This window comes from Lepus europaeus, chromosome X (genome assembly GCF_033115175.1).
Source record: "Lepus europaeus isolate LE1 chromosome X, mLepTim1.pri, whole genome shotgun sequence".
Lineage (NCBI taxonomy): Eukaryota > Metazoa > Chordata > Mammalia > Lagomorpha > Leporidae > Lepus > Lepus europaeus.
The window spans coordinates 94,250,960-94,267,812 of record NC_084850.1 but is presented as its reverse complement, the minus strand read 5'-3'; the positions used below and the strand labels follow the sequence as shown (position 1 = coordinate 94,267,812).

At 36.6% G+C, this 16,853-nt stretch overlaps 1 protein-coding gene across 2 annotated transcripts in view; it reads left to right on the top strand.

Annotated features, from left to right (window-relative positions):
- The first annotated feature begins 665 nt into the window (after positions 1-665).
- Positions 666-16,853, top strand: part of FAAH2 (fatty acid amide hydrolase 2) — a 219,809-nt gene continuing 203,621 nt past the window's right edge. For both annotated transcript variants that reach the window (XM_062184025.1, XM_062184024.1), the window contains exons 1-2: positions 666-890; positions 6,152-6,234. In XM_062184025.1, coding sequence (XP_062040009.1) covers positions 699-890; positions 6,152-6,234 — 275 coding nt within the window. In that variant the 5' untranslated portion in view covers positions 666-698. The remainder of the gene's footprint in view (positions 891-6,151; positions 6,235-16,853) is intronic.

Here is a 16,853-nt window from a genome sequence, read left to right as displayed (position 1 = left end):
ATGTGAGACATCCATAAGAAGATGTAAAAAAGACATCATATTTTCAAATATCTGGAGTTTAGGAGAGGGATATGTGATGGAAATTTTATATGCATCACTACTAACTTGTAATAATCTTATAAGTATCAAATAACATGTACATAGATAAAATATACACTCTTGTCATTTAGTTATTTGTTGAACATTTAAAAGTAAACTTACACAGTTTTGTCAGGTATTGCTGAAATAATTTTCAGTGACTAGCAATTATAATGCACCCTTTGCCATGAGTTAAACTGCTTTGATTTATTATCTACTGTTTATCATGATTCTGTGATGTTGAAGTAAGTATTGCCATTTTCATATAAACACGAAAGTTAGATATTGTATAATCTGGCCAAAGCCAAAAATAGCAAAGCTAGGGAACGCCTAAGCCAGTGCTTTTTCTTTTATCTATCTTACTTTCTGGGTCGAGTTACACCATCATTAACAATAGGTTGTATTGCACACAAGCAGCTCCAGGGAAGGCTTCAGCTCCGCCCCCAGCTCTGGCTAGGAGCCCAGCAGGTGATGGCAAATAAACTCCTGTGGAATTGTGGGTAAATTCCGGACTTGTAAAGTCAAGAATTCCTAAGCATTTCCCTGCTTAGTCTTTTTCCTCATTCGCTCAGGGTGCTTCCAACCCTCAAGCACTAGGACCTTGCGGAATCCAGATCGCTATGGCTTCTCCATTCACCACCCGCGTCCAGTTGCTACTTCTGCAGACTGTAGGCTTTCTCATTGGCCTAGTAGGCCGAGCGGCTCTAGCTTTAGGCAGTCCTAAATTTGACTCAAGGACCACCCGTCCAGTGACCGAACCTTTGCTCCTTCTTTCCGGGGTGCAATTGGCCAAGCTGATCAGACAAAGAAAGGTGAGTTCAATGTGACTGGACTCAGAGGTAGGAGGAGGGGACAAGTCTTTTTGCAGATGACTCCGGGAATCTCAGTAGTGACTGTTACTGCGACAACTTGATTGAATTTGGTGGAAATCAATTCCACCCGCTACTGGGGTGAAACAGGAGAGGAGTTGATTGGAGATGAAAGGATGCTTTTGGGAATTGTATGTTTTTTTAAATTTGTGCCTTTTGCTGTAAGGACCGGCTGGGTTATTTTGGAACCCCTTGTGATCCTTCCTATCCATTTTTCATTTGTGTGTAATAATTGTGCAATGGTAAATCAAGTGCAGTTTTCAAACCTATTCTCAATCATAGGAAGACTCTCTTTTCTCTCGAATTCATTATCAGCTATGGAAAATCTGTCATTTTGTCTGTCTCCCCCATGCTGCTTGCTCTATCTCATCCCCCTATCCACTCCCTGTTTCTTTAACTGACTCCAGATCTTCCTGCATCTTTCTGGCCAAGAAATCTGTTTTATTTGTTTATTTAAAAGAAGATAGCAATTGATGTGGAATAGTAATAGCTTTAACTACCATATATTTAGTACATGGTACATGTCAAATTCTGAGCTGGATAAACACTTTGTGGCACATTGATGCAGTTATATAGGTGATATCCATATTTCTTGCATGAGGAAACTGAGATAAGATGACTTGCACACAGAAAAAAAATCTGGAAAGTGTTTTTAAGTTTTATTTATTTGAAAGAGGAGAGAGAGAGCGAGAGCGAGAGCGAGAGTGAGAGAGAGAGAGAGAGAGAGAGAGAGAAACACATTCCATCCATTGGTTCATTTGCCAAGTATCTGCAACATCTGGGGCTGAACCAGAACAAGACACCAGATTTCCAGAACTCTATCCATGTGATTCTTTATTTGTGTGTGTCAGTGCTATCTATTTATAGTAAACATAATCAAACCTTGGTGAAGATGTAAGAAATATAGTTTTCACTTTTTAGATAAGAAATAAAATTATCACTAATCTATTCTTTAGTCTGTCCATACGAAGAATACATTGCAGTCTTTACGTGTAAAGTGGATCTGAAGGGACTGACAGGTGAATAGTACTGAATTATGTCAAATGGTAAAAAATATAAGATCTGGAACACCAAATATAATGTGACTCCTTGTGAAGGAAATGAAGGGAGAGCAAGACAAGTAAAGGAGGGGGGAGGTAAAGAGGAAAGGAGAGGAGACAGAGAGAAATTTTAGCTTTAGATTTTTATTTTTCTGTAGTGAATGGATTTTCTGTATATGTACATAGTCTATTTCTCTTATGACAACAGTGTTTATTTGCAATAAAAAAAGACAAACATAGATATACAGGTTTAGCAATGTATCCTTGTTTAAGTTACTTAACTTCAGTGGGATTCAACGGCTTCATCTATAAAATGGAGATAATATTACATGTTTTGCAGGAACCTTTAATGTATAATGGATATAAAACTTGGGATGTAAAACTTTAGTAAATGGCAATTATTGTTGTATTATCACATCTGATACATACTTGTTGTCCTTGTTTTTCACTGTGTCACATTCTAAACTCCATTAGGGCATCAGTTGGAACATTTCAAAATTTGTGGAGCACTCTACATTGGTGGAGTGGCCAACCTGTAGACACTTAACTCTGGAACTATGTACACCAGACTACAGGATTGATTTATAGAGGTTTAAATCACTACTGAAATCACTATTCATGCATGCATTTAACAGACATTTTCTGAGGATCTATTAGGTGAACAATTCTAAAGGACAAGTAGGAGTTCACCCAAAGGAAAGGTTACATATACATTCTCTTTAAAATTCTTTCAATTTCCCCTGTACCTATGGTTGTATCATCTTTTTTAATCTCAACATTAATCCATTGTTGTGCATAATCTCTCTCCTAATTATTTTTTTTTGTAGTTTGTATTATGGGTATTTAAAAATTGAGTTTATGATATCATGTTAAGTTTGTTGTCATGGTTGCTATTTTGTCTAACATCACATTTTATCTTTATTTATTTATCTTTATTTTTCATTTACTTTGTTTTTCTATTATTTTAAGTTAAATAATTTATATATTGCCTTACTTTTATATATAATATCATATTAGAATAGCTTTATCTATACTCAATATCTTTGATAAGAAATTATCCTGTTTTTGTGAGTTTCTGGATAATTTGTAATAGCTTTGTTTGCCTCTTAGACATATTGGTTATATAAAAGAATGTTTTTGAAAAGTTAATCCTTTTAAAAATCAAATTTTTATTGAGTTCCTAGTATTGGCTGGATTATAATAATTTACCTAGAATAAACTGTTTCCAAAACTTTTTACTTAAGCCTTTGTGAATGCATACATGATAAATCTGTTAATGGACCTCAAATAAAACAATATTCTTTCTTGTTGAAGTACAAGTTATTCATATATATTTGAGCATATTAGCTGTATGATTACATTCCTGGATATGTCTTTATTTTTTACTATTTCTCTGTCAACTTCGGAGAGAGTTATATTATTTGTTATTATACTTCCGCTCTAGTTCTCTTTGCATTTCTAGGAAGTTTTTTTTTAATGTATTTGTCTCCTTTTGAAAAATATGACTGTTATGGAATCTCTATGAACTATATTATTTCATGTTTTACTTTTTAAATTTGATTTATCTGATATTAATGGTACTACCTTGGCCTTCCAATTGATTTTGTTCTTTTATGTTTTACTAGGCTTGTTTTTTTTTTTTTTTCATTTTCAATTCTCTTTATATGGCTTGTTTTCAAGTTTATATTTTTTCTATTCTACGTGAATTTCTTATATACCAAATATAACTGAGCTTTTTTTCTATAAGATTTGATTACTTATTTACTTGAAAAACAGTGTTAAGGAAAGAGGGGGAGAGTCAAATACAGGCAAATCCTCCTGGTTTGTCAAATGGCTGCAATACCCAGGGCTGGATCATCTGGAACCTTGGAGCCCAGAACTCTATCCTAGTCTCCCACGTCAGTGACAGGGACACAAATACTTGAGCCATCATCCGTTGCCTTCCTATTTGTATGGGTAGGGAGCTGGATTACAAGCAGAGTATCCAGGACTCGAACTTGCACTCTGATACGGAATGCCCATGTCACAAGCAGTGGCTTCACATACTGCACCATATTACCTGCCCCTGTTTTTTTTTTTTTTAACAAAATGTAATATTTTGCTCGCTAATAGGGGTGATAATACAATTCTTCACATATTGTGTGATATAATTTGATTAATTTTTCCATTTAATGGAAGGCTTGTAGTTTATTATACTTACTATCCCTTTATCTTCGGTGTTAAAAAGATTTATTAATTAATTTATTTAAGAGAGTGAGAGGGAGGAGAGGAGAGGAGAGAGAGAAAGAGAGGGAGAGAGAGTGAGAGAGCACCAGGAAATCTATCTGGGTGTCTTACATGGATAGTAAGAACCCAACTACTTTAATTGTTACTTGCTGACTACCAGAGTGAACCTTTTGCAGGAACCTGGAATCAGGAGTGATGCTGGAACTTGAATGCAGGTGCCCACATCCTTCCCTATCTCATCTAATTTCATTTCATCTATTTTTCTCTCCTGTTTATTTGAAGGTTCTACTTTGCTTTGTAATTTTCCAATATTTATTGTGTTGTGTTTCAGAATTATTAGAGCTGCAATTGTATAAAAGTAAATAATTTTATAGCATCTCTCAGGATGCTTTTTTTTTTTCGGGTGCATAAACGAAAGACTGAAAACTGCCACCGTATAGCTCCAGTAGGTGCTTTTTATTATTTAGTCTAAGGTTTAACTAGTAACATAACAATTAGGAATGTACACCTGGACTAACCATTTAAAAGAATAACAAGCGGGCACAAGCAAGGGAGATAAGAATCATCTGACATACTTGTGGTTGGAAGCAAAAGTTCAAGTTGCTGCTGGCCATCATGTTTCTCTTGGCTCATCTTTTAGGCCCTTGGAGTATGATAAGGAATTTTTCTTCAAAGTAAAATCTAATAATAACCCAAACCTTCTGCTTACTGGGGCTGCATTCCATTTAGGAAGATATGCCTTCACAAGGCCTGCTTAGGCAGAAGCAGGACTGCAGCCATGTCCAATATTCAGGAGGCTATGGCCTCACTGTGAATACTTAGGCAGGATTCACTACATTTTTCTTTCATATCCTCACATACCTTGCCTAAGATCCTTGATGCAGGGTTACCTAATTCAGCAAATACCCAGTTAAATTTAAATTTCATATAAACAACATACAGCGTTCAATATAATTATTTACATGATGAATTGGTATCTGCTTACAGTAAAAAGTATTCAATATTCATCTAAAATTCATATTTAACTTGATGTTCTGTATTTAACTTGGAACCTTAATTTAATGTTCTTTTATGCCTCACTTCTCAAGTTTTGGGTTTTTCAGAGATAATTATATACAGTGTTAAGTTCCAAAGAATGATGATACACTATGATATCTATTACTATTCTAGTTATTTACTAAAATAACATATTTACTAAAATAACATATTTACTAATTGAGCATAAAACCATACTACCCCTTAATTCTTTTTTTAAAAAAATATTTAAGTTATGCAAATTTCATGTATTTAAGAACATGGTGATCATGAATTCTAAGTTATGTTTACTTTGAATGGCGTTTAAGCCTTTTATCCCAACTGATTGTCTGAAATGTTCTTTCATTGGTATATTTCTGAATTTTTAGTTTCATTTTAGATATCTTTATTATCTCAGCTTTGTGCATTGCCTCACAGTAGCACTGGATAATTCACTGAGAGTATATCAAATAAATTATCATGGCGTAACGGGTTAAGCTGCCACCTGCAATGCCAGTATCTCATATGGGCTTCAGTTTGAATCCTGGCTACTCTACTTCTGATCCAGCTCCCTGCTAACGAGCCTGGGAAAGCAACGGAGGATATCCCACGTGCTTGACGATATCCCAAGTGCTTGAGTCTCTGCAACTCGTGGGAGACCTGGAAGAAGCTCCTGGCTTTTGGTTTTGGCCTTGTCCAGCCCTAGCCATTGAGGCCATTTGGGAGTGAACTAATGATGGAAGATCTCTCTCTATATATTTCTACCTCTCTATCTCTACTTCTCTCTCAGTAACTCTGCTCTTCAAATAAAAATATTAAAAACTAATAATGATTAATATACAAAGGAGGCTTTTAACAAATGCATTAAATGGATTATTTGTTCAATAAATAAATGCCCAATAAATAAATTTCTTTATATTGCAGGTTAAATGTATAGATGTCATTCAGGCTTATATCAACAGAATCAAGGATGTGAACCCAATGATCAACGGAATTGTCAAATATAGGTAAGCATTTTCACTCCATCAACAATTTCTGATTTTTTTTATTCTAACTCTGTGAGTACACAATCTTATTGTATTTCTTGGACTCCTATTTTTTCTATCCCCTTTCTTTAATGTTCATTGGGATATGCCTTTACTTCTAAGTTAGCATTGTCTGCTCCTTTTTAACTTGTATATATTATTGTTGTGCCACTTTCCTACCCAGCAGTTGACAAAGATCCCTGAAAGAAAGTACTAAATCTCGTTGGTTTTTGCAAGTCCAACTGCCACAGTAGGGCTGAAATATGGTAGATAGCATTAAATGCTTATTGAAATAATTTTCATTTGTTGTTCTAATAGGAACCTCCTACAAACATACATCCATACTCTAAAATGCAATGTGATTTTAATATATTAGATAATTTTTAATATGTATCCTATGAATGACTTCTGTGTTTCACCAGGTACACCCTCCTAGGCAGCAGTGAGGTAATAAAGGTCCAAATTTGGAATAATTTTCTGTGATATCCTGTTCCTCGGTTAGTACAGTTCATAACACATTATGATATAAATCATCATTGTGAAGATCTTAGTCATTCAGAAACCACCATTAGAATTTTGGTTTTGTTTACACATTAACTCTGTTGTTAATGTATTTAATTAAACAGAATCACATATTTTAACTTACACCAATCATTTTAAAATGAAACTTGCTATTACTGCAAGAATTGGCAATTATCATTGGTCAACACAAACAATTGTTGTTAATATAAATGAAATGAAAAACAACCAGTATTTTAAGTTTAAGTCATGTCCCTTCTATAACTACTTTGTGTGGAGGGTTTTTATCATGAAAAGATGTGGAATCTTATCAAATGCTTTCACTGCATCAATCGAGATGATCATAAAGTTTTTGTTCTTCATTCGGTTGATGTATTTATGATGTTTATAGATTTGGGAATGTTTAACCACACTTGTATCTATGGGATAAATCCCAACTTGATCATGATGTATGATATTTTTGATGTAGTGTTGGATTCAGTTTACTCCTATATTGTTGAGAATTTCTTCATCTATGTTCATCAAGGGTATTGCTTTGTAGTTTTTGTTAGTTGTCACTGATCAGGGAGAACATATGATATTTGTCCCCAGATAGTTGCACAGATTCTTATTAGTGCTCACCTCCTGGTGATTTGATATTGGTTTGGTCTTATTTTCCTAAGTCCTTGATATACATTATTGTTATAAAGGACCCAATTAATGCTTTTGCTCTATCCCATAGATTTTGGTATGTTGAATTCATTTTCATTTGTTTCAAGAAAATTTTTTGTTTCTTTTTTATTTCTTCAATGATCTACTGAATGCAGTAGCACATTTTTTTAAATTTCCAATTATTTATAAATGCTCTACTGTTCTGTTGTTGATTTGCAGTTTTATCTGTGTGGGATAAAGGACATGGGATATTTTCAATCTTTTTAAATTTACTGAAATTTGATTTATTTCCTAATATATTTTTCTTAAGAAAAATGTTTCATGTGCTGGTGAGAAAAGTTGATCCCTTAAGAAAGAAAAATCAATCATTCATTCAATAAATCAAACTGGAAGCATCACAGTTGGTTTCTTAAGTTGTTGCTATATATGACAAACCCACAGCCAATACTATAAGGAATAGGGAAAAGCTGAAAAACTTTCCTCTTTGATCTGGAACAAGACAAGGATTTACAAATGCACCTCTTTTTCACAAAATGATATTAGAAGAATTAGCAAGAGAAATTAGGGAGGAGAAAGAATTAAAGAACAGTGAAATTGGAAAGAAGGAAATAAATGTACCCGTCTTTGCAGATGAAGTGATATTGTACATGGAAAACCCTAAGCAAACCACTAAAACAGCTGTTAAAACAGGCCAATTCAGTAAAGTTGTAGGTTATAAAATCAACATACAAAGAACAAAGGCTTTTTTTAAAATTTATTTGATGGATAGAGTTATATACAGTGAGAGAGACAGAGAGAAAGGTCTTCCTTCCTTTGGTTCACTCCCCAAATGGCCGCCATGGCCAGCGCTGCAGGTGCTTCCTCCTGGTCTCCCATGCAGGTGCAGACGTCTAAGCACTTGGGCCATCCTCCACTGCCCTCCTGGGCCACAGCAGATAGCTGAGCTGGAAGAGGAGCAACCAGGATTAGAACCCAGCACCCATATGGGATGCTGGCACTGCAGGCAGAAGATTAACCAAGTGAGCCATGGCGTCGGCCCAAACCAATAATGAACTTGCTGAAAGAGAAATCAAGAAATAAATCCCATTCACAATAGACATAAAAATTCAAATGCTCAGAAATAAATTTAACCAAATAAGTGAAATATTTCCAAAATGCAAATTAGAAAAACATTCATGAAAGAAATAATCCTTGACACAAAAAAGGATAGCTATTCCTTGCTAATGGATTGGAGGAAATAATATTGTTAAAATGTCTATACTACCTCATGCAATCTACAGATTTAATGCAATCCCTATCAAAAAAAACCGATGACTTTTAAAAACAATACATGACTTTTTTTTTACAGAATAAGAAAAACATTCTTAAAATTCATATGGAATTACAAAAGACATAAAATAGCCAAATTCATCCTTCAAGAAAGAAAAATCAATCAATCAATCAAACTGGAAGCATCACAGCTGATTTCAAAGCATACTGCAAAGCTATTATAATTAAAACCACATAGTACTGTAAAAAACCTACCACATAGTTCAGTGTAACAGAATAGAGCCCAGAAATCCATTCATGTATAAATAGCCAACTGATACTTGAGAAACATACCCAGAATGCACATTGGAGAAAGGAACAACAAATAGTGTTGGCAAAACTGGATATGTATTTGTAGAAGAATGAAATTAGATCCCTATCTCTCACCATATATAAAAATCAGTTCAAGGTGGATCTAAGACCTAAATTTAATACCTGAGAATGACATTTCTAGAAAAAAAATGTCAGAGAAACTCTTCAAGATGCTAATGTAAGTGGTGACTTCTTGGATGAGACCACCAAAGCACAGGCAACAAAAGGAAAATTAGAAAAATTAAAAAAAATCATTAGTATAAAATTATAAAGATTTGAAACATTTTTGTGGAATATAAGTGTGCTATCAGATGGCTTTGTATAATATTAGTTACTTTATGCATGTTTTCTCTTTTAATAATCTCAACAACTTTTCAAAAATTTTATAAATGTGCAAAATTTCAGCCATGGAAGTTAAATAACTTGATCAGGGTCAGGTTTTTTTTTTTAAATATTTCGGAGATTCTTCCCTTGGGCCTTTCTATTTTCTGTGGGGTAGCTTTGATCTGAAATGTAATTTGGTGTCCTGTTTAGACAGAATATATTTTAAAATATTTGAGAGAGAAGAAAAGTGTTATTCAAAATTTTCTGGTGACTTTTCAAAAGGAGTGTGGAACCAAGTGTTGTGGTACAGGTGGTTAAAGCCACATATTGGGTTCACCACATCCCAGAGAGTATCTGGTTCAAATCCTGAATATTTTGTGCTTCTAATTAAATTCAGCTACCTACTAATGCCCTTGGGAGGTACTGGATTATGGCTAAAGTGCCTGGGCTACTGACACCGACATGGGAGGCCTGGATGGAGTTCCTGGCTCTTGACTGGCCTAGCCTAACTATGGCTCTTGTGGGAATTTGGGGAGTGAACGAAGTGATGGAAATTATCTCTCCTTTTGCTTCTCCTTATATCTGTCACTTTTCTTTTGAAATAAATAAATAAATCATTTTTACAGTAGTGTAAATTCTTAGATTGGAAATATTTTGCTGCAGAACTTGCTTATATGTGTGAAGATACAGATAAAGAGAGAAAATTAAATTGTCCTTGTTGAAAATCATGGAACTAGGTTACAAATGGGAGAATATAGGAGATGCTTCTGAGTAAACAGCTGAGAGCAGGGAAAGGCAGTGGTTGTCAGAGGATAGAAGATTCAGAGAGAGAGAAGATACAGTTGCTTCTAGTACAGTGACGATAAGTAAAATAAAGAGACTTTCAGAAATGATTTTAAAAGTTTATCTAGGCTTTTTGTGGTATAAGGGCTTTACTTTTCCCCTCAAAGATACCCACCCCACCAAAAGACCTTAGTGACCTAATAATTATGTTCCTATTATACTTAAATTTTAAAATATTGCTTGTAACAGTAATATTTATATAGTATTATATATATAATATTATATCTATATATATAGATAGATAGATAGATAAATATAACACCTAGCAGAAAACCTTGTGCCAATCACTCAATGTTAGCTATTTTCTGGATATTTCAGCAGGAAATCAGTAAGTGAAACTATCCTTGTGATAATATGAAATTATATTGTATTGTTATCTATTTACTTGGTACTAAAACTGATTGTCAGTTCAGTCACTAAAATCACACAGCTAGGAAATTTTAGAAGGAAATACTGATTCTGTTGGTTCCGAACTTTATCTGTCTGCTTTTTATCCACTTATGAGAAAATATTCATGGCTTTATTGCTTTCATCTCAAACCTGTTCTTTTACCTAGTCACACAAGCAAGATACTTGGGTGTAACACTAATCTCCACATTCTTTCATTTCTTAAATAAAATATTCTAGCTCTTAACTAACAAACAAGTTTTACTGGCTCTTCTTGCTTGTGTCCTATCATGCGAATTTTAGTCTGTTCCTTCATATCCTATTCTTCTGCCCACGAGGATTCCTGTATTTCTTCTAGTTCATCATGTTCTCTCTTATCTCCATAACTTTGCATATGTTGCTCCTTCTGCCTATAATAACCTTCCCTTTCCCACCACTTCTTTATTTGGATGACTTATTTTTTTTACCACCCAGATTAAGTCTCAATTTTTACCACCCAGATTAAGCCTCAATTTTTACTTTATCTGATCATCTCAGCCGTTGTGTGATTTCTACCTCTGAGCTTTCAGAGCACATTGTGTTCTAGTTAGTCTTGTATTTTAGTGGTATGTTAACAAATGAATTAACATAGAGAATTGATGAAATAAGTGTTTAAGGACTGAAAAAAATACACATGCAACACTGAATTAACACAGGAACAATGAATTCAGGAAATAGTTACCACTCCTAGGTATGAGGGAACAAAGGGAAGAGACTTCGATTACCAGAACCTAAAAACTCGAGACATCTGTGAGATAGCTGTGGCTTGGCTACTGCTGACATTTAAGAAGCTTACAAAACTAACCTGGAAGAATTCTGCTTAAAATTTCTGAGACTCAATTTCCAGCTGACTTGATCTGCACTTACAAAGCTGTACAGTGATACTGGTTCTAGAAAGAAATAGGAAGCTGGGGTGGTAGCATTGTGGCACAGTATTTTAGTCATTCCCTTGGACATTGGCATCCCATATTGGACCATCAGTTTGAGCCCTGAGTACTATATTTTGGGTCCAGCCTTCTGCTAATGTGACTAGGAAGGCAGTGGAAGGTGGCCCAAGTTTTTGGGCCTCTGGTACCCACGTGGGATGGAGTTTCAGGCTTTTGGCTTTGGTTTGGGCCAGCTCCATCTATTGTGGACATTTGGGAAATGGAGTAACTGATGGAAGACCTCTCTCTCTCTCCCTCTTTCTCCATCTCTATCTCTCTCCCCTCCCCATTGCTCTGCCAAGTAAATAAATGAATACATAAATAAATCTTAAAAAAGGAACCATATGTGAAATATCTCAATTAAAAATAAATAGTAAGCTGAAATCAACTAATATTGCTTGGATGGAAGGCCATTGTTGTGAAAATGTTGTCAGGAATAACAAGCGAACTGTAAGAAGTAAATCCTTTCAGCTCTTTCCTTGTCTCTGGTCTCTCTGTAGCACCCCATATTTGAAAAATGCCAGAGGGCAAAAAATGGCAAAGGAAAATTTAGCTTTTTGATTTCCATTATGTATAACAGTTCTTGGTTTTTGGCTGAGAGATAGCCATGTAATATTTTTTTTTTGGACAGGTAGAATGGACAGTGAAAGAGAGAGATAGAGAGAAAGGTCTTCCTTTTCCGTTGGTTCAACCCCCAATGGCCGCTGCGCGCTGATCCAAAGCCAGGAGCCAGGTGCTTCTCCTGGTCTCCCATGCGGGCGCAGGGCCCAAGCACTTGGGCCATCCTCCATTGCATTCTCGGGCCACAGCAGAGACTGGACTGGAAGAGGAGCAACTGGGACAGAATCCGGCGCCCCGACCGGGACTAGAACCTGGGGTGCTGGAGCTGCAGGTGGAGGATTAGCCTATTGAGCCACGGCGCCGACTGCCATGTAATATTAATATTCAACATTGCACTGTCATTGCAATCTTTTAAAATTATTTATTTATTTATAAGGGGATTATGTACTCATACACACACACGCACACACACATATATGCACAGAGAATGAGAGAGAGAGAGAGAGAGAGAGAGAGAGACAGAGAGAGACAGAATGCTCCCACATGTGGTATAACTCCCCAGATATCCAAATGCCTACCATGGCCAGGGCTGGCTTGGGGCTAAAGTTAGGAACTGGGCATTCAATACAATCTGCATATGAGTGGAAGCAACCCAATTACTTGAGCCTTAATGACTGTATCCACAGGTCTGCATTAGCATGAAGCTAGAATCAGGAGCTACAGCTGGGAATTGAACCTAGGTATTCTGATGTGGAACATGAGCATCTTAATTGCTAAACTAAATCCCTATCCTGTTCATTCTGATCTTGACGGTCTTAGCCACCAGATTGTGAATTCCTAAAAGGTGCAAGCCATGTCTTATTTATCTTGGTATCCTCAGTGTTGAACATATAATCTGACACTTAGTATTTCTTCAATAAATTATAAATTCTTTTTAAACACTAATTGCAACTTGTTATGTTCTTTAGTATGTTGGCTTTCCAAATCTTCTTTGAATATGATTTATATTTCACTGTTTCTCTTCCTGTCCTGAATAAGCAGAGATTTGCTACTAGTTTTATGTCTTATACACTGGAGCGTCTATGGTCATGCATTCCAGCTGATCAGTACATTCTTTCTGAACTTTGGTTTTCTAAATTTTATTAATTTTATACGTATTCAATATAGTTCATAGATAAAATTCTAAGAATATAATGATATTCCCTTCCTCAATCCCTGTCCCCTTCTCTCCCTCCCACCTTTCTTTCCATCTCTCTTTTTTTGAGATATAATTTTAAATTTACATTACAGTAAAAAGCTTAAAACTTTACTGAATAAGAAGTTTAGCAACTAAAAAGCAAAAATACTCTAGTTAGTAGGAATATAGACAACACAATAATGAATGGAAAAATGATCAAATTTTGTAAGGCAAGCTTGCTGAGATTCCTAGGGTACAGAAAAAGGACAGAAAAATACACACACAGACTTTGGATGGAATTCATCTTATGTTCATTATTGCGTTATTTGATGCATGTTTCTGACCCTCTCTGAGTAAAACTTTAACATGTGAAAATAATATGGGCACTTAAGGTTTACAGTTTTTTTTTTAACTTTTATTTAATGAATATAAATTTCCAGTGTACAGCTTATGGATTACAATGGCTTCCCCCTCCCATAACTTCCCTCCCACCCGCAACCCTCCCATCTCCCGCTCCCTCTCCCCTTCCATTCACATCAAGATTCATTTTCAATTCTCTTTATATACAGAAGATCAATTTAGTATAAAGATTTCAACAGTTTGCACCCACATAGAAACACAAAGTGAAACATACTGTTTGAGTACTAGTTATAGCATTAAATCACAATGGACAGCACATTAAGGACAGAGATCCCACATGAGGAGCAAGTGCACAGTGGCTCTTGTTGTTGACCCAACAAATTGACACTCTAGTTTATGGCGCCAGTAACCACCCTAGGCTGTCGTCATGAGTTGCCAAGGCTATGGAAGCCTTCCAAGTTTGCCGACTCTGATCATATTTAGACAAGGTCATAAAAGACAGAGTGAGGATAGTAACCAAGGATCCTAAGAGTGGCATTTACCAGGTTTGAACAATTATACAGCATTAAGTGGGGAAGAGGACCATCAGTACACACAGGTTGGAAGTAGAGCCATTGGTGGTAGAGTAGAGGTTATGATTACAAAGGAATGAGGCCCAAGTGTGCTAGACAGGGTCTAGAACAAAGGACAGAGTCATTATTGGATGTGCTAAGAAAGGTGCTGTCTAAGCTACAATTAAGTTTTCTGATTGAGAGGCAAATAGAACCTGATAGAAGGGGCTTGATAATAATCTGGTGGGCTTTAGGCCTTGTAAGTTAAGAGGCCCAGACCTATCTATCTCTTCACATGAGGTATATCCTAAGGGAGGTGTGAACCTCCTAGGGAAAGGCACTCTGTTGACTTTCATTACTTGGCTGGCCTGGGAGGAGAGCTGGCCAGGTAAAGGCAGGGGGCATCTCTAACAAGAAATGTACAGTTCTGCCTGCAATGTTGCTGACCCTACTTGACCATCCCCTCAGCTGCAGTGGTCACTTTGGAAGTTGGGCTGAGTGAAGGGCTTTTCAGCTTAGAGCCAATAAGATCTGTGGCTCTGACCTGGGCATCCTTCGACTCCAGGGCAGGTCCATTTCCAGTGATCCAGCTCTTGGCAGAGCTGCCAGGGCTCTTCACAAGCTGACTTCTGCTGAAGCCCAGGCTTACCACATTGAAAGCCACTGCAGTGGACTGGCCTGTTGGGTCTCCTTGAGGGCAGATCACTGTACAGATCAGCCATTAATAGGCCTGCACCCATTGCTTCTGATGCCTAGCTTTCTTTTCCTCCTGGTCTGTGTTCAAGCAGACCAGAGGATGCAAGTCAAGGGAGTGCCCGTGTCCCATCTCTAATCTTCGGTGGCCTGAACTACAAGTCTATAGTCACAGGCATGTTCTGTAGTAGTTTTTCTAAGGTAGACAATGCCCATGAGGAAAATTATATTCTCACTTTAAAACTTTCTTTCCCTTTTGTCTGAAAGGGAGGTTTTTTCTACTTACTGCATACTTGGCTGATGGCGAAGTGAATCTAGCTATGAGATTATTATTTAAATTCTTATTTTGGCTATGCTATTACAGAAAATTGTTAGCCATCTCTTTTATAAGGTCTAAAGATTAAATTGTGCGTCCTACAGATTCCTTCATTTTAATTTGTGTGACCTGAGTCTGTGTATCATATGTTTTAAACTTGTTGGTAGAAAGAAACTAAAAACATTTTATATGGTTGTGCTTAAGTTTACTGGCTAAACAAACTTCACCATGTTAAATATTTAAGAGGTGTTTTCAAATACATGATTCTTAAAACTTATAGAAGGCATTGGACCTTCTGGTAAATGTTTTCTTAAGTTGTTATCTAATTTTTGAAACGGTTTGCTAAGTATTCATGTAATCTTGCTATTGTCAGCAAGCGATCTAGGACTTGCTCCCTCATTTCTCTATTCTAAGCCCAACTTATTCTTTCATTTCTCTATTCTCTTCAAGGTAGGTTTACAGTTTTTTAAAATTTTATTTGACAGGCAGAGTTAGTGAGAGAGAGAGAGACAGAGAGAAAGGTCTTCCTTCCTTTGGCTGATCCCCCAAATGGTCGCTACTGCCAGCGTGCCTTGCCAATCCGAAGCCAGGAGCCAGGTGCTTCCTCCTGGTTTCCCATGGGAGTGCAGGGGTGCGCGCACCTGGACTATCCTCCACTGCCTTCCCTGGCCACAGCAGAGAGCTGGACTGGAAGAGGAGCAACCGGGACTAGAACCCGGCGCCCATATGGGATGTGGGTGCCACAGGTGGATGATTAACCTAGTGAGCCACAGCGCTGGCCCCAAGGTTTACAGTTTTACAAAGTCAAATGTTTGTGAAGTGTCCAATCCTTTCATTCATTTATGCCACAAGTGTTTGTTAAATGCTTAGTGTGAGGGAACTTTAAAAATTTCATGGTAAATATACACGATGAAAAAACTGTGCATCGATTACAAATTTTTGCACCAAAACCTTACCTTTTGATTCATTTCCCTCAAAATTTTAAAGTACCATCGTATGTTCCTGGCCCTAGCCTGGCTATTAGGGGATACAAAGATGAAAAAACAAAGTCTCTGACCTCTTTTATCCCCCAGTTTGGTCACTGAAACATGCAAATAACCATTGTTGAGATCACTGTAGAATTACAGTTCCAATAATGTATGAAGTAGAGTATGATGGGAGCACAGAGAAGGTGTATCTATCCAAAACTGAATAGGTGTCATGGAAGGATTTCTAGAAGAAACGTAAAAATAGAGCCCTGAGGAATGAGTAAGAGTTAACCAGATGGTAATAGCATGCAGTGATAGCGGTAAGTGGGCTGTATATCTTTCCACAAAAGTATGGGAATAAAATTCTACTTGCATTTTGTTTCCCTACCCCATGTTCTACTTAGATAACTGGATGAGAAAAGGAATTCTGGATGTATAGATTTATAAAAATGCTTCTCAGACCTGGTTAAAGTGTTTTGCTTGCTACATATTGGCAAGTTTAAGTATTATTCTGGGGTCACAATCACCATTAGGTCCCACCCTCTTTGTGTCTCTACAGAGGCACAGTTAAGGATGTTTGGCTGAGGTATCTGGTTTCCTTGATATCAGATGTAAATTGAGCCCCCCCACCTTTTCTGCTTCTTTCAGCCTTCTCTTGGAGCTCTC